The sequence below is a fragment of the Lepidochelys olivacea genome (genome assembly GCF_965140295.1).
Source record: "Lepidochelys olivacea isolate rLepOli2 genome assembly, chromosome: 26".
NCBI classification, from domain to species: domain Eukaryota; kingdom Metazoa; phylum Chordata; order Testudines; family Cheloniidae; genus Lepidochelys; species Lepidochelys olivacea.
The window spans coordinates 2,138,902-2,160,900 of NC_140436.1; the positions used below are offsets into that span (position 1 = coordinate 2,138,902).

Consider the following 21,999-nt stretch of genomic DNA (forward strand, 5'->3'; position numbering starts at 1 on the left):
AGAGAAGTGGTGCTATTCTCCTGGCAGCTGAAATGGATGCAAAATCTGTCTCCCCCCCGCAATATCAAGAATGATGAAGAAATAGATATTGTAGGTATTTTATGTTTCCCAGTAAGTGATGGGTCATTGATCAACAAAGCAGAAAGAGACTCAGGGAAAGAATTTGCACTAATAACTTCTCAAACCCAGAACAAACCCCTCCATGGATCAGACAAAAACATGCCCTAAATGTTGCAGGGAACTTTGGAAGCTCTATTAGATTAACATGATCTATTTCTGCTTCCTTAATGGTCAAAATCAATTCACTGGAGCAACCAGTTAATGGCAGGGCTCTGGATCATTCAGCCCGTGCATAGAATTGAAGCATGAGTGTTGGTGCTTGCTGTGGGCGCATAGCGATAGCCTTAGACGTGGAAGGAGTGTGACGGGAACTGCTCGTATTCTTGTGCAGCTGAACGGGGCCCCGAAGGATGTGACAATGACCGCTCTGTGTTTATCGATTAGGCTTACGTCAGCAGAACATTTTCCCTCCAGGTGGCTGAGCAGGAACAGATAACTGTCTGCATGTCTTGATCTCCGGGCCACCTGTAACCTCGTTCTTTGGTGCCGCGATTCTGTTCCCAATGGGAGGGATATCTGTGCATGCGGGAGATACTTCAACAAGGGGTGTAGCTTGGACAGCCTAGATGAACTCCTGAGTGCCCTGGAACAAGGTATGAGGAGGAGCCGTCACATGAAGGGGAAGAGGCTCCTGCCTGGTTGGCTTTGCCCTGCAGAGTGGGGTGTGTGGTGTTTCCCGGGGTAAAGCATTGTCGCTCCAGAGAGTGGGGGAGAATTACACACTGCCAGACAGTAGGGGGTCAGCCTGGGATGGTCCGCACCAGGAATTCAGCCATCTGGATGAGGTGCTGAGCAGACAATTCTTAGCACGTGGGCAGTACCAGGATGGCCAGGAAAGTTAAAGATCAGTGGCTTGATCATGCCAGGGCCTTCTGCACAAGGGTGTGTGTGTGTGGGGGATGGGGGTAAGGACTATCACACCCCCTGTGCCTGGCCTGCAATAGGGTCACATGGATTGGGGCCCTGACATGCAGGGATGCTTCCCTGGGAGTAACTGGATAGAGAGTGGGCAAGGGGGCGAAGCCCTGGTTCCCCGTGGAACCCATGGGAGCTGGCTGGCTGCACGTGGAGTATGCTGCACCCTGGAAAGGGCTGTCGCTGACAGAGCCCCAGCGGGGAATGATGAGAATCTGTGCCATGGAGGAACCTCTCTGAGGACCAGGCTCCTTGTGCTTCCCCACTGATCGTTCCTCAGGGCTGTGCCTGAAAGTGTGACCCAGCCCTCAGCTTTTAGAATGGCTGGGGGAGGGAGTTTGGACAGGGCTTAGAGTAAGTGTCTGGAAATCTCCCTGGACTGAGCCTGACAGCTAAAAAACGACACTCAGACCTGACAGCGACAGCCCAGAACCTGCCCTTTGTCTGGCCAAAGCTTTCAGGGCGTTCACCCAGAGCTGCCCTCTAGTAAGATGTTCATAGCATTCGCACTGTAACACAGTGCTTTGCTCAGGGGCAACTCAGCTGGCGAATAAGAGACAGAGATTAAAAAGGCCTATTATGTCCCATGTAGACCAGCTCCTGTAAAGGGGGCAGGGGCAGGAGAGGATTGTTCATCCCCTCCAGTTTGTATTTTCGCTGGATGTAAATGCAGAAAATCTCATCCAAATGCATGCAGGCATCCATCCATCCCAGAGATACTGGGCTGGAAGAGACCTCGCAAGGTCATCGAGTCCAGCCCCCTGTCCTTGGCAGGACCAGATGAACCGAGCCCATCCCTGACAGGTGTTTGTCCAGGCTGTTCTTAAAAATCTCCAGTGATGGGGATTCCACAACCTCCCTTGGAAGGAAGCCTGTTCCAGAGCTTAACTCCCCTGAGAGTTAGAAAGCTTTTCCTAATATCTAACTCAGTCTCCCTAGCTGCAGATTAAGCCCATCATGTCTTGTCCTACCTTCAGTGGACATGAGAACAATTGATCTCTGTCCTCTTTATAACAACCTCATATATTTGGAGACTTAGCCCCATCGCCCCCCCCCCCCCGCCTTCTCTTCTCTAAACTCAACATTCCCAATTCTTTCAACCTTCCCTCATCAATCAGGTTTTCTAAACCTTTTATCATTTGTGTTACTATCCTCTGGAATCTGTCCAATTTGTTCACATCTTTCCTAAAATGTGGTACCCAGAACTGGACAGAGTCCTCCAGCGTGGGCCTCACCAGTGCCAAGTACACTGGGATAATTACCTCCCATGTCTTACAGACAGGAACAATGGGACATCACTCTTGTTAATACAGCCCCAAATTGACTCCTTCTACATGAGAGTCACTCTAACTCCCAAAATGTTTTCTGCAGTACTGCTGCCTAGCTTGTTATTCCTCTTCGTGGAGCTGTGCATTTGATTTTTCCTTCCTAAGTGCAGTACTTTGCACTTGTCGTTATTGAATTTCATCTTACTGATTTTAGACCCATTCTTCAATTTATCAAAATCTTTTTGAATTCTAATCCTGTCCTCCAATGTGCTTGCAATCCCTCCCATCTTGGAGTCATCTGCAAATTTTATAAGCCTACTCTCTACTCCGTCATCTAAGTCATTAATTAAAATACTGAATAGCACTTGACCCCAGACAGACCCCTGTGGGACATCACTTGAGAAGTCCTCCCACCTAGGGACAGACAAGCATTGATATCTACTCCTGAGTAGGGTTTTTCAACCAGGTGTGCACCCACCTTATAGACACTAAATCTAGACCATATTTCCCTGATTTGCTTATGAGAATGTCATGTGGGACTGGGTCAAAATCAAGATAAACACAGCTACTCCTTCCCCTACCCACTAGGCTGGCTACCCTGTGAAAGAGGGAAATTAGGTTGGTTTGACATGATTTACTCTTGACAAATCCCTATTGACTATTCCTTATAACCCTGTTATCCTCTATGTTTGAACAAACAGATTAATAATTTGTTCCAGTATCTATCTAGCCTCCCTCCCTCACCATACAGATTTATCTATCTAGATTGCAAGCTCTTTGGGTCAGGGGCTGTCAGTACCTAGCGCATTGGAGCCCTGATTACTGTTTGAGGCTGATATGTGCAATACAAAAAATATCTACCTAGCTACTTACCTCTTCTGTAAATCATCTCTCACTGTAGTAGTGAGGCACTCTCTCTTTTGATGAAGGACTAGAGCAGGATGCTCGCATTCCTTTCTTCACTACAAGCCTCTTATTAAAAGTCCTTTGCTCTTTAACATGCAGTGGCAATAAAAGTGGGACAAGCCCTGGAGAAAGGATGAGCCATGCCATACCCGCAGCCTGAACCTGAACGTCCACATGGCAATTTTATAGCTCTGCAGCCCGAGTCCAAGTCAGCTGCCCCAGGCCAGCCTCAGCTCTGCGGCCTGTCTTTTATTGCAGTGGAGACATGCCCTTATTAGCAACCCCAAAGCCAGCTTTGCTACTTCAGAGCTCAACGGCCCTGCTGCTCCATCCCCTCATGAGGTCAGACAACACTGACGGGTGCCTCATTGCTGGTTGCTGTGCAGAAGATAATTGTGCTGTTGTGAGAGTCTGACTCTCTTTCTTGTTGAGCAAGGACATCAGCAGAAAACTCAGGCACTGAGAGCCAATTTGCATGCAAATCTCCTTTAGGGAAGAGAAACACTCGAAGCGCAAGGGATGGAATTAGTCTGAAAACAGAAGGGCAGATCCTGAGCTGGTGTAGACAGCCTGAGCTGTATTGCCTTCAGTGGAGCTCTGGCAATTCACACCAGCTGAGGATCTGCCTTGTTGTGGCATCTGCACATTAAAAGGCATGATAATTACACAGCAGAGCCGCACCGCCTGCTCCCATGGTGTCCTTGTGCTCACCCTCATTATGTTCCTACACTAATTACACAAAGGCAATAACTGAATGCCAATTACGCAGATGACTTTTCTGCTGGGTGGATTTTCCCTTCCACCTTGCCTCTCCCATTAATGTTCTGCCTATGAGTTAATAAGTTGTTTACTTCATTTGACACATTCCAAGCTGGTTTGTACATATCTAGGGAAATAGTCTTGTACAAATATTCCTTCTCTCATTTCTCTATCTTTCCTGCTCTCATTTCTCTATCTTTCACTGATCCACCTATACCCGTTTCTGCATCAATCCATCTATGCACATGCCTATCTCAGTTTCTATATCTGCACCACACTGATACCCATTGTTTCTGAGTGTCTTGTCACAAACCTTCTTCCAACTTGAAACTTCTCTGTTGTCAAAACACTGAAATTTCCATAATTCTCCTATTGTCTTTCACAGCTGAGCAAAATTCCTGCCAGGCCATGGATGACCCCAGGATGGAGTCAGAAGGCAGAATCAACAAGACGATCTCTTCTTTAACGAGCCATAAAAGGAACTTGACCTATTCGCCCTACTACCAGCACTCCCTGCCTGTTGCCGCTATCTATATAATCTCCTACTTGTTTATCTTTGCCTTGTGCATGGTTGGGAACAGTCTCGTTTGCTTCATTGTGCTGAAGAACAGCCGGATGAGAACAGTGACCAACCTCTTTATCCTCAACCTAGCCATCAGCGACCTGCTGGTTGGGATTTTTTGTGTGCCCACCACACTCGTGGACAATTTAATCACAGGTAAGGAGAGAGGGTGACACTGAGTGCTCTCTGTGCTGGCCAGACCCCCAGCAGTGTCCCACCTACAAGATTCAGAGTAACAGCCGTGTTAGTCTGTATTCGCAAAAAGAAAAGGAGTACTCTAAGGAGTACTCTAAGGTGCCACAAGTACTCCCACCTACAAGAGTTAATGAGAAGAGAGACACTGCTGAGTGCTCTGAGCACAGGACTGACCCAATCCCAGTTTCCTCTGGGTTGTAAGGCACATAACTTCACTGCTCTGGGCCATTTACATACACACCTGCCTCAGAGGGGAGGTGTCAGCTAATACTTATTCATTCCTTTGAAGAAGGAAATTGCCTTATAAATGCTAAGTGTAAGGAAACCACTAAGAGGTAAAGCAGCCTTAGGAACACAGGCAATGCAGCTCCATGGGGAGCATCCAAAGGTGTGAACACCTGAGAGAGACAGGGATCATTTAGGGTTGTGCGAGTGGTGCAAAACTAGCCAACATTTGCAAACCTGGGTGCCTCGTGGCAGACTCATAAATAAATGCTGCCTCGTTTGCAAAGGAGGCTGAGTCTCTGTAGTTCCCACTGGCTTCCATGGGATCAGCAGCTGCTCAGCACCTTTGAAAAATGAGCCCCCTGTCGGGATCAGGCCCTTGGTCCCTACGGAAAGGTGTGGGGCTGCTGCTGGAAGTGCCTCTCATATGGTAGAACAGGTCAGGAGAGTCTCTTCTTCCAGTCCCGAGCTGGCCCAGTGATGGCTGGGCCTGTCCCCAGGCCAGGACTCTCCACAGGGATCAATGCTGTTCCCACAGGCTTCACTACGTGTCTGCTGAGCCCAGCAGCTCCCTCCCCTCTCGACTAGAGCACCCAGGGGTTGTTCTGCTGTGCTGCCTAGGCCTGGCTAGGGGTGAATAGCTCAGCACTTCCTGCTCTGGCCCAGGAGCACCTTGGAATAATGCCCTAGCCAGAGGGCTCAGGCAGGAGGCAGCTGGCATCTGTGTGGTCTCAGGCTTGGAGCCTGGAAAAAACAAGGACTGTCTAACACATTGAAGCTTTTATGGTTGCTGGCACCCAAAGCCCTTGGCTTGTTAAGGACACTGGGTTGCTCTGAGACACGCTCGCTAAATTCGCCACAGAAATGTCTCTCATTTTCTCTAACTGCTAAATGAATTCTCGGCTCGCTGGAGTGAGGGGCTGACAGTGCCGCCCAGGTGCAGGGAGAGGAGATGCTGTATAAACTTCCCACACACATCTCTGCCAAGCGACACCAGTCCAGACCTGCTGTGACCCCTGCCAACCCAGGGACCCTGGCAGCTCTGCCAGTGAACAATCTCTGCTACTGCAAGTCCAGAGCTCCCACACAGCCCTGCTAAGGCACATCAATCCTGACCCACAGGCAATGTTCCCTCTAATTTTTGACAGGCTGTGTGTGCAAAAAATTTCTTCTGTGCAAATTTTTGTGCGCACAGTGTTTTGCCGTGTGCGCGGGGTTTAGGATCTGTGTGTGAGCATACACGCGCACAGCTTAGGGGAAACAGTGCCCACAGGGCTTGCTGCTCCAAGTCTGATCTTCCACACTGCTCTTTAATATCTGTCCTGCAGCCCCCCTCACATGGCTCTGCCAGTCCCCTTCGATCCTGACCTGCAGCACCCCATGATTGCCCAGGCCCACACCCCATCACTCCCCAGATCTGCCAGTTGTTCTCAGGTGGACATTTCATATACAAGTATAAGATGACAGGTTTCAGAGTAACAGCCGTGTTAGTCTGTATTCGCAAAAAGAAAAGGAGGACTTGTGGCACCTTAGAGACTAACCAATTTATTAGAGCATAAGCTTTCGTGAGCTACAGCTCACTTCCTCAGATGCATATCGTGGAAACTGCAGCAGGCTTTATATATACACAGAGAATATGAAACAATACCTATTCCCACCCCACTGTCCTGCTGGTAATAGCCCAGCTTGATTGTCATGCACATTGTGTAAAGAGTTGTCACTTTGGATGGGCTATCACCAGCAGGAGAGTGAATTTGTGTGGGGGGGTGGAGGGTGAGAAAACCTGGATTTGTGCTGGAAATCACTTTAGATAAGCTATTACCAGCAGGACAGTGGGGTGGGAATAGGTATTGTTTCATATTCTCTGTGTATATATAAAGCCTGCTGCAGTTTCCACGATATGCATCTGAGGAAGTGAGCTGTAGCTCACGAAAGCTTATGCTCTAATAAATTGGTTAGTCTCTAAGGTGCCACAAGTCCTCCTTTTCTTTTTAAGTATAAGATGCTAACTTGTCTGAGTTCCTGTAGTGAGATGACTGCTGCTTTGGTAGAGAAGAGCCGCTAACGATGAAATCACCCCCAACAGCTTCTCTGACGGGTAGGGGCTTAATGTGCAAGCTGCAGGGATGCTTTTCAGCTGCAGCCTGCAATTAGTGCTGTATTTGGCCAGAGCATCCTCTCCCAATCTCTCTATCATGTGATCTCCCCTGGGGAAAGCAAACTGCATTGGCATTTCATGCTGCAGCAACTGAGTTGAAACTAGAACAGGAGGACTTGTGGCACCTTAGCGACTAACCAATTTATTTGAGCATGAGCTTTCGTGAGCTACAGCTCACTTCATCAGATGCATTCAGTTTTTCCACAGTATGCATCCGATGGAGTGAGCTGTAGCTCACGAAAGCTTTGCTCAAATAAATTGGTTAGTCTCTAAGGTGCCACAAGTCCTCCTGTTCTTCTTGCGAATACAGACTAACACGGCTGCTACGCTGAAACCTGAGTTGAAACTGCACCTCTTGGGTTTGATGAGCTTCTGCTTCCCCCAGACTCACACTGACCCGTGTCTGATTGTTTTCTTCTAGGCTGGCCCTTCAGCAATGGAATCTGCAAGATGAGTGGGCTGGTTCAGGGTATGTCTGTGTCCGCGTCTGTTTTCACGCTGGTGGCGATTGCGGTGGACAGGTGAGAAGGGGCTGCACAAGGGACAGTGCAGCAGCATAAACGGAAGCTCCCCCACCCCCTGACTTTAAATAAAGCAAATCCGGTGCCAACTGCCAGGTTCAAAGCACAGGGCTCGGAAACCCCTTCTGACTCTCATGAAGATCAATGGGGAAAGAGTCCCATAGATTTACACCGGGACTGGAGCAGGCTCTTTATCCACAGCCCTGGCAGTACCTGGTGCAGCAGCAGCAGCTTCCCCACACTGCCCTGCCAAGGTGCGGAGGGGGAACCTTGCTCGGTGCACGAATGTGACTCAGGCCTCAAGGCCCATTTGGCCCTTAGGCCAGGTCGACACCACAGAACTTCGGCTTGCATAGCTCTGTTGGTCAGGGGTGAGATTTGTGGCCAACAGAGGTGTGCTGGCAAAAGGGGGAGGCAGGCATGAGCTAGACAGTAGCATCTAAAGTGCAGCGTTGGTGTAAGCGGTGTCCACACTGGGAGTGCTTGGCTGCTCTAGTACACCAGCAGAGTGGTACTGGCCAAGCCTTCCAAGGGCAGGCCTGGCCGTAGCTGCTATGTTGCCAGTCCAGGACAGTTCTGCTGGTGACTTTTGCCTAGCAGATGCCTGCCCACACACAAGCACCAAGCGCCCTGAGCAGCCATCAGCTAGGACCTGCTAGCACAAGGGGCAGGACAGAGCTGTGTGCTGCTGGGGGTGCCTCTTCTTCCCTTGATCAATCCCTGAGCTATCCAGTCCCAATGCCAGGGTTTTCACGTCTGAAATTTGTGACGCTGTGCTGAGCGTGAACGGCTTCAAAGGCTGATATTTTTGCAAGACAACTATGTTCAATTAAAAACTCAATTACTTGGAGAACAGTTATGGGGCTGCTGAATTAATAACTCCAAAATGGTTTCAAATAAGAAACAGCCAGAATCAAAAGGTTATTTCCACTCCCGTACGTTTTAATCATTAAGAGCCATGTGCCTCCTCGCAGCCATTCACATCAGCACAATGTGGCAAAGGCAGATAATTATCTCAATCAAATGTAGGTTTCCTTGGCTTGCAGTCTTGTGCTGCAGGATAATTGGGGGAGTTTGACTTTATGAGTGAACCTGCAAACTCCAGATAAGACTGGAATGGAAGGGTAGGCCACTGGTTCTACCTTCCTGCTTCCGGGCACATGCCAGCTTCTTACTGATCAGAGTTAGGAAGAAAATTGTCCTCTGTGCAGGTGATTCTGTAAATGCCTGTTGCAGGTCTTTTTGAACCTTCCTCTGAGTGCAGCTGGTACTGGCCCCTGTCAGAGGTGAGATACTGGGCAAGAGGGACTCCTGGTCTGAGCTAATCTGGCAACCCCTCTGTCCTAAGAAAAATGTTATTTTTAGAGCTGGTTGAAAGTTTTTCTCTGAAAGAGGGGTAGTGCTGGAAGGTGGCAGGGTGGTGGGTTTTGTTTTGTTTTTAAATGGTGGAAAATGGATTTTTTGATCAAACAGAAACTCATGAAAAATTTCCATTTTTGTCAAACGGGTTGGGCTTTCATTTAAAAGCTCTCTCCCCTTCTGCCTCTCACGCTTGGAACGAGCATCCCCTCCACAGCCACAAACCTTACTCATCCTCCTCCTTAAACCTCCTTTGCCGTGAAGCCTACATAAACCTGACAACAGTCATGTTGCTGGTGTCCCGAGACCACGGCCTATCATCCTGACCAGCACTGTCTCAGTGTTTCCTTGTGCTCCCCCGTCTGCCTGTCCCCACCTGCTGTGCTTGTCTTACACTTATATCATCAGCTCCTCGGAGCAGAAACCATCCCTTTGTTCTGTGTTTGTACTGCGCCTAGCAGAGCAGGGGCCTAGTCCATAGAATCATAGAATATCAGGGTTGGAAGGGACCTCAGGAGGTCATCTAGTCCAACCCCCTACTCAAAGCAGGACCAATCCCCAATTAAATCATCCCAGCCAGGGCTTTGTCAAGCCTGACCTTAAAAACTTCTAAGGAAGGAGATTCCACCACCTCCCTAGGCAACGCATTCCAGTGTTTCACCACCCTCCTAGTGAAAAAGATTTTCCTAATATCCAACCTAAACCTCCCCCACTGCAACTTGAGACCATTACTCCTTGTCCTGTCCTCTTCTACCATGGAGAATAGTCTAGAACCATCCTCTCTGGAACCACCTCTTAGGTAGTTGAAAGCAGAAAGCAGGACTGGGGCTCCTTGGTGCTACGGTAATACAAGGAATCAACAACCAGTACCTCCACTACAGAATGGGGGTACAGTGTAAAGACGCAAGCAGTGAAATTCTGGCTCTGTTGAAGTCAATCCTGGCATTTTAGCAATGATCCAGGATTTCACCCCTTCTCTCTTTCAATGGAAGTTTTACCATGACTTCAATGGAAGCAGAATTAGGCCAATACTAAGAGCTTTTGAAAAACCCAGCAAGTGTTTGGATTAGATAGTAGGGACCCCTGCCCCTTTCCACCTCTGTGGGTGGGCCCAAAAAGACATGATCTGGGAGTTACCTACCAGTATCCTTGGCCCAAGGTAATCATGCACCATGTCCCAGGAGAACCCCATACTGCTTTGTGCTTAGGCTCCATTTGAGTCTTGCTCTGTGGAAGTTTCTCTCAGTAGAACTCACCTACCTGTGTGTTGGTTTTGCACCAGGTTCCGATGCATCATTTACCCCTTTAAATCCAAGCTCAGCCTGCTCAAGGCCCTGAACACCATTGCGGTCATCTGGGTCCTGGCCATCACCATCATGTGCCCTTCTGCTGTCATGCTCACAGTGGTGGAGATTGAGGATCACTACATGGTGTACAATGACAACCAGAGCCTGGCTTACCCCTTGTATTCCTGCTACGAGGCCTGGCCCAACAGCGAGATGCGCAAGGTCTACACCACTGTCCTTTTTGCCCACATCTACGTGGCCCCATTGGCCCTCATCATGGTCATGTACAGTAGGATCGGCATCAAACTCTACAGGTCATCGGGCCCGGTGAGCAAGCACAGGGTGGAGAACCAGGAGTGCTGCAGTGCTGCTGTCTCCAGGCGGAAGGTCAAGGTAATCAAGATGCTCATTCTGGTGGCCCTGCTCTTCACGCTTTCCTGGCTGCCCCTGTGGACCCTGATGCTGTTCACAGACTATACCAAGCTGGATGACAACCAGATCAACCTGCTGACAGGCTACATCTTCCCCTTTGCGCACTGGCTCGCCTTCTCCAACAGCAGCGTCAATCCCATCATCTATGGCTACTTCAATGAGAACTTCAAGCGGGGCTTCCAGACAGCCTTCAAGTTCCAGATTTGCTCGGAGGACATAGGGCACCACAAGGCCTATTTGGAGAAGGTGACGGGCAGCACCAGTGGCTTCAGCACTCGCAACAAGATCTTCACAGACAGGGAATCTTCCGACTCCATCTGCCTCAAGAACCTGCATGCCAAATCCCCCTGCCTCATGCAGAATGGACAGGCCCAGAAACAGAGACTTCACTTGCAGGATATTGATAAAATCACCCCTCTGAACAAAGTCTGCAAAGCATGGGATGATTGAAATGACTGGCGAGATCGGAATGCGGTCTCTTTCCATTTGCAAATGTCACTTTTATTTGTCACGGTGATGCGTGTGCAGTGATGAGTATTTTCCCCTCAGGCCTGGGTACCTAGCTATTCATATTCTGTTTTGTAAATGCACAAGGAATCACATGGGGCTGCTGTTCAATATTCCTACTGATGCACAGATATCTGTCAATTGCTTTCAGTGTCTAGTTGAGGCTAGCTGTCATATAAAATGTCCATGTATTAAAACTACAACTGCATGCAGAGTTTCCTTGGCTTGCAATCAGCATGTGGTGTTTTGGGGGTGGAAAAATGTATTTCACAGGGTCAGGATTCAGTTTTGCATTTGAAAAAAAAAAATCTGTGAGGATTTGTCTTCTTGTTTTAGCAAAGTGCTGTCTGTCAAGCTCTTCCTGCGGTGGAGCCGCCCCATCTGTTATATGTGCAGAAGAGAATCCCAAAGCTGATGTCTCTCTCTGGATGCTCTTCCAACCTTCCAAGGGCCGTACTTCAGTACACAAGCTGAACCATTCCAGGAGCTCCGCAGTGTTACACAAGAAATTGCAGCTGTATCCAGGGAGAGTGCCACAATAAACACGTCACCCTTTTGGTGCTAAGATCACTTTAAAACTGAATGGATTTAAAATAAATAAATAAATAAAAAAATCTAGGCCCCAATCCAGCAGAGCACGTAAGCAGATGCTTATCTTCAAGCATGGGAGCAGGCAGGTTCCTGATGCTTTTCACCATTCCTACTCTTTGACCCTGACTAGACTAGAAATATGCACCGGTTTAACTAAATAGATTTAAAAAAAAAATCTAATTCAACAAGTGCAAACCCTTAACACAGATACACGTCAGGTGGTTTAACCTTTATTTAAACAGGTTCAGCTGAGTCAGTAAGTTCCAGTGAAATAGGCAAGGGTTAGACTGGTTTAGTGCACCTGGATTAGGGGTTTTCCCCAGTATAATGGATCAATTTTCTGATTGATTTATTTCAGCCAGTGCACTCGTCTAGTACGGACTAGGACTTTGTTACCGCTTGGCACTTTGCTCAGCAAAAATTCCCCCGTGGACACAATGAACTACTGAAACAATGGAATAACAGACATCACCAAAGACCGTGAGCCAAATTCTGTTCATTTACACTTGTGTAAATCTAGAGTAATAGCAGTTACTCCAGATTCACATTGCTGTGTCAGAGGGGAGAACTCACCTCACCATCTCCCCAGCTGCCAGGGGTTGCTTGGGGACAATGCAGAACTGTATGTCCCCCATGGGCATTGCCATTTCAGAGTCCCTCAGCAGAGCTTGTGATGTGGAATACACAGTGTGCCTGTTCCAGTGGTTGGCCCTTGGAGATTTCACTGGCAACACAGCCTGAGCAGGTGTCAGCCACACAGGTCTGCTAGAACAGGAGTCTGTTGTGCTCTTTGATCCATCTGTACCCATTCTCTGAATGTAGATTAGCTCATGCAAATTGTACAAACAATAGCCTAACTATTTCCTGTTAGTTACAACGCCCATGCTAAATCAGCTCATGTCTATTCATAATCACACTGTGAATCAGTTATTTTTCCTCACGCCTGTGTCTTGCTCCTGCAATACAGAGGGAAATTCATTACAGTGTTTTAATGGGTTCTGTATCATTTCTCTGGATTTCTGGGATTTGTGGCAACGAGAAATGGAGGAAGGACTCCGAAGAACAAAGGGGATTGGAAGGAGAAACAACTGAATATAAAGAGAACAGTCTAAAATGAGCTTCCAAACTAGTGCTGTAACCTTCCTAATTAATCTAGCAGGGAATCTCAATATTTAAATGCAGAAAACTAGATCCTGGATGCCAACAGAAATTCCTGCCCATATGCGTTAAAGACCAAAAGGGACCATTGCATTTTGCCCCAACCTGAGTTCCAGGAGAAAATGAATCCTACACCAAAGAGCGGCCTTGAAACCAATGTGTCCTGAACCATATGATCACACCATAAAACATCAGGTTGGATTAGCTTTCCCCACTCAAGCCAGAGGCATCAGGGAAAGGGAGCCCAGGAAAACCGTCTCCACGACCGCTGCTAATGAAATTGCACAGAATACACTTGATTCTGTCCAAACCTTGAGGCCATCTGTTTCTGTTACAGGGCCTCCCCTGGCTGCTCCATCATACCAAACATGGCTGGCAGGTTACTGATTCAGGGAGGATGTTGTGAATTTGTTTTTCATCTGCAGTCCAGTAAATTAAACTTGAAGCTTAATCCTCATTTGTCCAGTCTCCTGGAAGAAAAGCCAAAGGCCCTGTTCTCAATTGAATCCATCACCTGCATGTATAACTAGGTCTTTTGGCAGACAGAAGAAGGAACAAAACACTCAATTGTGCAGAGAGGGTGGTTCCTACTTAAATCAGAAATCAATCCTGTATGAAGGCTTCCACGCTCAGGCAATTAGTGCTGGATATATTGCTTGCTTTATTGACTCATCTGCAGGGGGCTTTTAGAAACTCATTAATTAACACCTCTGAAATCACTTTGTCTACAGTGGCAAAAACTGTTGTTTTTCTGCGTTGTTGCCAGCACATTGCATTATACAGTTATTCAATTAATATGACAACACACACACACCCAGTGCTCTCATATGCCAAGAAGGGTTTGTTCCCTGGGAGGTTTCCTTCCGCCTTCTTCCCAGTGAATGGAAATGCTGCCCTTTGTCAGCGGGATTTGGAGAACAACCCTATGGGTGATCCAAACCCAACTCCTCATTCCCAGAGACTCCCCAATTACTGCTGGTGCTTTATGTGTTTGGAGACAGATTGGGGCTGATTCTCATTCACACAAGGGCCCCTTCGCAGTGCTCTGGCAGGGGAAAGGGGCCTTAGAGTGAGTGTAACTACGTTTATTAGTATAACTCAGAATCAGCTGGCTGGAGTGTCTGTTGATCCAGTGTGAGTTCAAGGGGCAATAATATTATATTAGCATGTGGGAGTCCCAGCTGAGATTGGGGGGGGCCTCTCTGTGCTGGGGCCTGTACAAATGCATAGTGAGAGACCGTCTCTGCCCCCAAGAGCTCATGGGTCTGAATGAGCAAGACAGAGGAGGGTGGGTGAAGAGATATATCCTGCCCATTTTACAGAGGGAGAACTGAAATCACAGAGAGGCTAAGTGACTTGCCTGAGGTCACACAGCAAGTCAGTGACAGAGCAGGAAATTTAACCCAGATCTCCTAAATTCTGTTCTATACGTAAGCCACAGGACCATCCTTCCTCCGTTAAGTACTACGTGCTGAGTTCTCCTCCCTCAGAGCTCACCTGACATAGCAGAACAATGAAGACCAATAACACTGAACATGTTTACAGAAATTTCCATTTTCAAAGCACTACACATAGACATTAACTCAGTAATCTGCACAATGCCCTAGGGAGGTTCTGGGGAAACTTGAGGCACAGAGTGGCCAAGTAACATACTGAATGGCACAGAGAGGCAGGATTAGAACTCATGACCAGACTACGCAAGGAAGAGTTACCATTAAAACAACTTCAGGAAAAGAATTAATTGAACATCTCATTTATAACTGAGTATCATAGAAATTTGAGATGGGAAGTCCACTCAGCCTCCTTCCTAGTCAATGCAGGGCTCCCCTTATGGACTGTGCAGTATTGGAACAGCCGCTGGCCCTGTGGCGTGTTGAGGTCCACACAGAGTTACCCACCCCACCCCAGCTCTGTCTCAAATCAGAGCAGCAGGGAATGAGAACATGACTGTTTACTGGACTGGCTGATTCAGAGGACTCTCTGGAGACCGGTCCGGGTGCATCTACACTGCACCATAAACTAGGGTCTGTGGGACCCACAGCTGCAGACTTGGTCTTTCCAAGCCTGCACTCGTGCGTCCTCCCTGCGTTGTAAACCCAGGTTTACAATTGCTGGACTAGGCTGGAGTGACAATACTACACACAGACCCAACTCAAGTCGCCTACAAACCCAGGCCTGAGCTGCATCCACACTGCAAAGTGACAGGGCTTGGCCCTGAATCCCAGCGGGACTTGGGCTTGAACCCAACCCCTAAGACCTGAGGGCCAAGTCAGGAAGATTTGTTTGCCAGAAGATCTGGGAATGAGTGACAGCAGATGGATCACTTGATGATGACCTGCTCTGTTCATTCCCTCTGGGGCATCTGGCGTTGGCCACTGTCAGAAGACAGGACACTGGGCTAGATGGATCTTTGGTCTGATCCCGTAGGGCCGTTCTTACGCATGTGGTAGTGGGGGGAGGGGTTGGACTCAAAGCTGAGCTTGAGCCCAAGTTTACAAGGCAGTGTAGACAGACCATGGGTTTCCAGCAGCACTTGATGGCTCTCACTTTCACTTTACGTGTTTGACAGCTATTTCCTTAATGGAATCTGCCATTCGAGCGTCACTCCCAAACCCATTGCCATGGTGCAAATAGCATCTGAAGGGATGTGATTCGCTGGGAAAGGCTCAGGGTCAGCAGCTATCAGGACTTTGAGGTAGGAAGCCAAGCATACTAATGAACCTCTGGCTGTTCAGGGCAGTGCAGAATTCTGCTGCCCTTGGGGGAAGGGGGCTTATCAGTGCGACCAATGCCAGGCAGAGAGGTGCGAGTGGAGGTAGTTTGAGCGGTTCCTTGTTTTGTCCCAGTCTCTCACTGAGTTCAGGGCGATGGAGGGAGGGGAGATGGGGCAGAGGGACGCAGCGGGAGGGAAAGGGTCCCCTTTCAGCAGTGCCTTTGCTTCAGATTGACATTGCACAGAATGGGTCCCAGGCTGGTGCAGATCAGGAGTAACCCCACGGACGCCGATGGATTGACAGTGGTGTTCGAAGTTTTTGCTCATGTGAAAAAAAAATGTTGTCAACGTTTTTCTTCAAAAAATGTCAGGATTCATTGAAAACCCAACCCCTCTCCCCCTTAACTGAAACCAGTCCTGATCAGAACCGGGGAAATTCAGCTGGAAAGGGGCATTTCCTCTAGAAATTTACTTTTTGATAAAAAAAAAGCCATTTTTCCTCCAAAACCTGTTCCAAATGAAAACTAGCAGCTGTAGGTGCAAGGGAGAGTACGAGCAGCCCTGTGTTCCTGACTCCACCATTCTAGGATTTTAGCACATACCATTTCCTGGTTAGTGACTGGCATTTTGCATATGCTCTGGCCAGACCCAGACTGAAACCTTGGCTGCACTTGGCTAGGAGTGGGGCCTGTCATTTTGAACTGGTTTGCTCACTGCTTGATGTCCCAGCACACCAGGCCTTGCAAATGAGAGCAGCCAGCAACTTAGAAATGTGACACCCCCGTCCTTTTTGAAATGGCATAATGCAGCCCTAGGTGTCTATTCCTGATGCCTTGCCACAGAGTAGGATCTGGTATTCTAGCCCTCCCATGGATTTCACTGGAGTCCCATTGATTTGAGGGTCGGGGGGAGGCTGGCAGAGGAGGGTATCAGGGAACATAAGGGCAGCAGACTCACACCTTAACGCAGCTCAGGGTTGGAGAGTTCTAGTGGCATGTTTATACGACGCCAATCCAGCAAACCCGTCCCGAGCACCAGGGCATCTGTGGTAGCTGCCTCTTCATCCCACAAGTAATCAGACTTCTGCCTATTGGCAGTGTGCATCTGTCTGAACGTTCAAAGACATAAATCACCATTGAATGACTTTGATCACCGCCATATCAGATGCAAGCAAACTGCATTTCCCCACTTCACATCCGATGAAGTGGGCTGTAGCTCACGAAAGCTCATGCTCAAATAAATTGGTTAGTCTCTAAGGTGCCACAAGTACTCCTTTTCTTTTTGCAAATACAGACTAACACGGCTGTTACTCTGAAACCTTTCCCCACTTAGAAGATGAAAGCAGGCGTACACATGTCGAGGGCCTGACAGAACAAGCAGAATGGGGAGTCGAGAAGCACGTAGCAGTGTGCATTGGGACAGCTGGGCTCCTTCAGCAAGGGGGGTGGCTGGGCTGTAGGGTTGTTCTCTGTACAGATGGAGAGGAAGGAATAGCCAGCACATCTTGCCAGCTGTCACCGCACCACATGCCTTCCTCTGGGACAATCCATGAAGGACAGGAGGCATGCGACGTATCTATCATGATGCGGCTTGAGCGCTCGCTGGGTCTGGCTGAGCAGCAGTCACAACGGATCGTGATCTGTAGCTTGTCAAGGGAAATACAGAAACGATGGCGTTAGGACTGTTATTATGTGCATTTCAGCAGAGCTCAATACCTCACACAGGAGCCTTGGTACCAATGTTCCCTCTAATTTTTGACAGGCTGTATGCGCAAAAAATGTATTCTGTGCAAATTGTTGTGCGTGCGGTGTTTTGCCGTGTGTGCAGGGTTTAGGGTCTGTGTGTGCACTCACGCACACACCTTAGAGGAAACAGTGCTTGGTACCATGTTGGGTGACACAGATAATGAATTCTAATGACTCCCTTGGGCCTGATGAGTTCAAGGGAGGCACTGGGCAAGTCTCTGCCCCTTTCTCTGTTTCCCTGTCTGAGAAATGGGTGCAATGATGCTTTTCCAGCTCCCTGGGGCACTGTGAGGTTTAATGAAGAACGAGCCGGGAGATTCCTGGGTGGGAGTCGCTTCGGAAGAGCAAGGCCTATAGCTACTCTGGAGAGCTTACAGCCGCACACCTGCACTGATGCAGCTGTGTGCTCTCGGTGTAACCACGCTAAGCCAACAGGAGGGAGCTCTCCGGGCAACTTGACTATCCCACCAAGGAGCAGTGGTAGCTATGGTGGTAGGAGATGCTCTTGTTCCAACATAGCGCTGTCCACACTGACGCTTAGGTCGGTGTAACTTATGTCTCTCACGGGGGTGGCTTATTCACACCCCTGAGCAACATAAGTGGTAGTGTAGACCTAGCCTAGGTATCACTACTGTTAGTGAAAAATCCTTGCTCGGAAACTCTTAGAGCCTGATATGCACAGGTGCTGAGCACCGGTAGCTTCTACTGGCTTCAATCATGTACCTGATGCACAGGGACAGGATCGTGATCAACGGCTCAAAAACCAAGGGACGTGTAAAGGGAGGTTGAGAAATCTGCCAGCCCAAATGCCAAGGATTCAGGCCCAGCTCCTTCTACAAGGTACACCAGGCAGCGTGCCTGCGCACGCCATTGAGACCCCAGTCCGCATTCCCGGCTGCGGCAGGTTCTGAGGGTGGCTCTGGGGTGTGCGTGTGTGTCAATGAGCTACTGTACGCTAGCATCTAGAGGCCCCTGCCCCACTCTGCTAGTGCTGTACATACACGTAGTAGGAGACAGACCCTGACACGAAGCACTGACAACCTAAACAGCAAGGCAGGACAAAGGAAGGATCATCATCCTTACTTTGCAGAACTGAGGTGCAGAAACACAATGGACAACATTCTCCCGGTGCCTAGGTGACTTAGGAGGCCTTGCCATTCAGTTAGGCTCAGGCTCCAGGGGCCCAAGTCACTTATGAAAAGGGGACTCGGGCTCCAAAGTCGCTTAGAGGCTTTTGAAAATTGCACCCGAAGAGACTTTCCCAGAGTCACACAGGAAGCCAGTGTCTGAGCCAGGAGCTGAAGCTAGATCACCTGAGTCCCAATCCAATGCTTTAATCACAAGGCCAGCCTTCCTTGGCAGGGTCCATCAGCTCCTACACACAGTCACAGTCCCACGTTCTCAATCCCACCTGTGTCAGAGAGCCTCATTGCAGGTCCACTCCAGATGTGCCTGGGGTTAGGAGCTGGTGTTTGTGCCAGGCTCACATGCATGCTGAACACGGACATGGCAGGAGGCTGCAAAGGATGCACCTGGAAATGGAGGGTGGAACTGCGCTGCCTGAATTCAGACGAGTTGGACATGTCACTTGCTGCCTGGCCTCCTGGGATTATTGCAATGACTCGTTAATTCAGATTTCCCTCTGACAATGGGCTGCATTCCTGACACACGAAAGAATTGTTTTGTTGGTACGTTTCAATCAGGTGGTGCAGCCCATTCATTGGCATTCCAGTCATGCCAGCCTGTTTTCGAAACGCCAATTTATTTTATTTTAAGAACCACATCTCAGGAGCAGGGTAAACTCTCGTGTGTTTCTTGGGGCAGGGAAGGGGGAAAACCTCAGCTCTTGGAAATGAAACAAACAAGCCAAATGTTCTCCAGGCTGCACTCAGTTGGGCAGATGGTTGCGACGCAAAGAAGCCTTTGCAAGCGGCCCGTATCATCTCAGCGTCCCTCACAGCCATATGATGAGCTACTACGGAGAGGGTGACGTGGGGCGATGGACAAGTTGGCTGGAGCCCTGTGGCCTTTATTGTCAAAAGGAAACGTTACTCCCTTGGAATAACCGGGGTCAGTGTGGACTGCAAACTCAGTGCTTCCCAGCGCTCCTGCTTCCGAGCCCAGACAGTCCCTCACTCCTGCCTGAGCTCAAGGTTCCCCCCCTTCCCTGGCTCCCACCACTTCACCTGTTCAGTCCCCCTTCTTGACCCAATGTCAACCCACTGGCTCCTCTTCCCTTGCACTGTGGTGCCTGAGCAAAGACTTCAGTGGAACACAGGCCCTGCCAGACTGGATCGGGCCCCAGGTCCAGACCCTGTCAGTGACAGCGGGCAGCTTCAGAGGAAGGTGGGAGAACTCTGCCACAGGCAGATGTGGTATAATCTGCCCCCATACAGGTCTCAACCTAATCCCTAATAGTTAGAGATTAGTGGAAGCCCTGAATTAGGAGCCTTTATAGCTCCTCCAAAAATTAACTAGGATAATTATAACATTAACTCTGGCGATTCTAGTTATACATATAAATATCCAGTCCCTCTTCAAGTTTTGCTAAATTCTTTTCCTCAGCTGCTTCCTGTGGTATTGAGTTCCACAGTCAAATTATGCATCGAGTAAAAAAAGCACTTCCTTTTGTCAGTTTTGACTTTGCTGTGTTTTCCTGTCAGTGGATGCTCCCTTGTTCCTGTGTTACAAGGCACCCTCTGTGCCCAGAGAAACACATGTCCTGGAGAGAGGTCACTGGCAGATGTGACTGGAGCCACGGCATCAACAGCCCTTTCCATGACTGCCGTCGAGTCCAGGCCAGGAAGACACGGTGTGGTGACACTCGGTAGCACTAGGCTGTGTTGAACCAGGATCTGTGCCCAGCAGACTACATAAAGAACCCCCTTTATATCCATCACAGCTAAGCCCTATTTCTTCTCTAAGACAGGCAGCCGCTAGCAGTCCTTTCTGGAGTCTAAGTCCCCTGGAGCAAGGAGAGTTGGACAGCTTACTTCCTCTCTTGGGCACTTTGGGTACCTTTATATGCCAAGCCAAAACCTGCCGAAGCAAGTCACAGAGCCCAGGTCTACAAACTCGGGCTAACAGGGCTAGCTCTGTGGTGCTAAAAGCAGCCCCACTCTGTAAGCGTCAGACCCCCAAGCTCCAGCCTGAAAATCTACACACACTATTTTTAGTGCCATTGCGTGAGCCCGAGTCTGTGGACCCCAATCTTTGGGATTCGCTGCCGCAGGTTTCTGCTTGCTGTGCAGATACACCGTTGGAGAACTATGGATGAAAAGCACTAAATATGAAGTAGGTATTATCGTCATTGTTATCTCTGGTATGTGGCCATAGCCCATGGGTGCTGGTTGAAAGGAAGAGACTAGAGATATTTGGTTGCTTCAGATAATGGACAATAATTTCCCTGCCCATTAGTGGACAGCTCACAAATACAAACACATGCAGAAGCACTCATCTCATTAAAGAGACTGCAGCTACTCATGCCTGTGAGCTTCTGCGAGGCTCCTACCTTCCCTTCAGTCGGGTGATGGAAAAAAACAACCCATGGCACTTAAAAAATGCATGAAAGATTAAAAAGAACAGGAGGACTTGTGGCACCTTAGAGACTAACCAATTTATTTGAGCATAAGCTTTCGTGAGCTACAGCTCAAGATTAAGAGGTCAGAAACAGCAACATAACCACATCTATAGTGCTCTGCATTTTCAAAGAACTGTATAAACACAGACAAATCAAATCCTTCAGCAACCGCGGCACAGAAGGAAATTGCCCTTCTCCGAGTCACAAAACTCAGGAGTTTCTGGCTCTCAGAGCTGTGATCAGACCACTGTGCCATACACAGTAACAAAGGCAGGCCAACAGATCGTATGTGAGTGTCTACATGGCAGATCGGCCATTCTAAGCTGGCTTGATTACCTAGTCCAGTGCATTTCTTCATCAAGCCCAGTTTATTTACTTATTTGGATTTAAACATAAAAATGTCCACACCAAAGGACATTGGTCTAAGGCCGTCTAACAATTAATAAAACTCAGAGTAACATCCTGATGACCACTCAGCAGCATTAGCCACTCACGCAGGGTAGCCTGTTAGCTCAGCCAGCCAGCAGTGTTAATAATGACATATGGGTCACTGATTAGCTCAGCCATGCAGTAAATCAAAGCAGCAGAAAAGCACCTTTAACATGGAACATACTCGCAGCCTTCTCACAGTCCCTGTCAAGCAAACACCCAGGTAGCTGGATCAGACGCTAAACATATATTAGGCCTAATTTATAACCAGGGATGACTCTGGCCCATTCTATGCTTCTGAATGTTATTTCCTATGGCACAAATCTGAACTCCCCCTGCTGACCATCCTCTGCCACGGAGCCGTATCACGCCCTTCTTATCTTTGCTGAAGCCACCCTGAGTGAGGTATTAACACAAGAAGTACAAGTACAAAGAGCAGCCGCTGCTCTGCAGCAAGGGGAGTCTCAGCTTCAGACCAGCTAAGCCACTTAGTAACTAAAAGACCCAATTAAGGTCATTTCCAAGCACAGAGTGGATAGTCTGGGTCTCAGATGGCAGTGGATAGATTCC

General features: G+C 48.6%; 1 protein-coding gene across 1 annotated transcript; it reads left to right on the forward strand.

The window, feature by feature from the left end:
- The first annotated feature begins 678 nt into the window (after nucleotides 1-678).
- On the forward strand, nucleotides 679-11,394 carry LOC311513468 (neuropeptide FF receptor 1-like). Its single transcript, XM_084615340.1, has 4 exons — nucleotides 679-713; nucleotides 4,354-4,686; nucleotides 7,530-7,629; nucleotides 10,271-11,394. Exons 2-4 carry the CDS (start codon nucleotides 4,377-4,379, stop codon nucleotides 11,154-11,156), a joined length of 1,296 nt encoding a protein of 431 aa, XP_084471466.1. The 5' UTR covers nucleotides 679-713; nucleotides 4,354-4,376; the 3' UTR covers nucleotides 11,157-11,394.
- The last annotated feature ends 10,605 nt before the right edge of the window (nucleotides 11,395-21,999 follow it).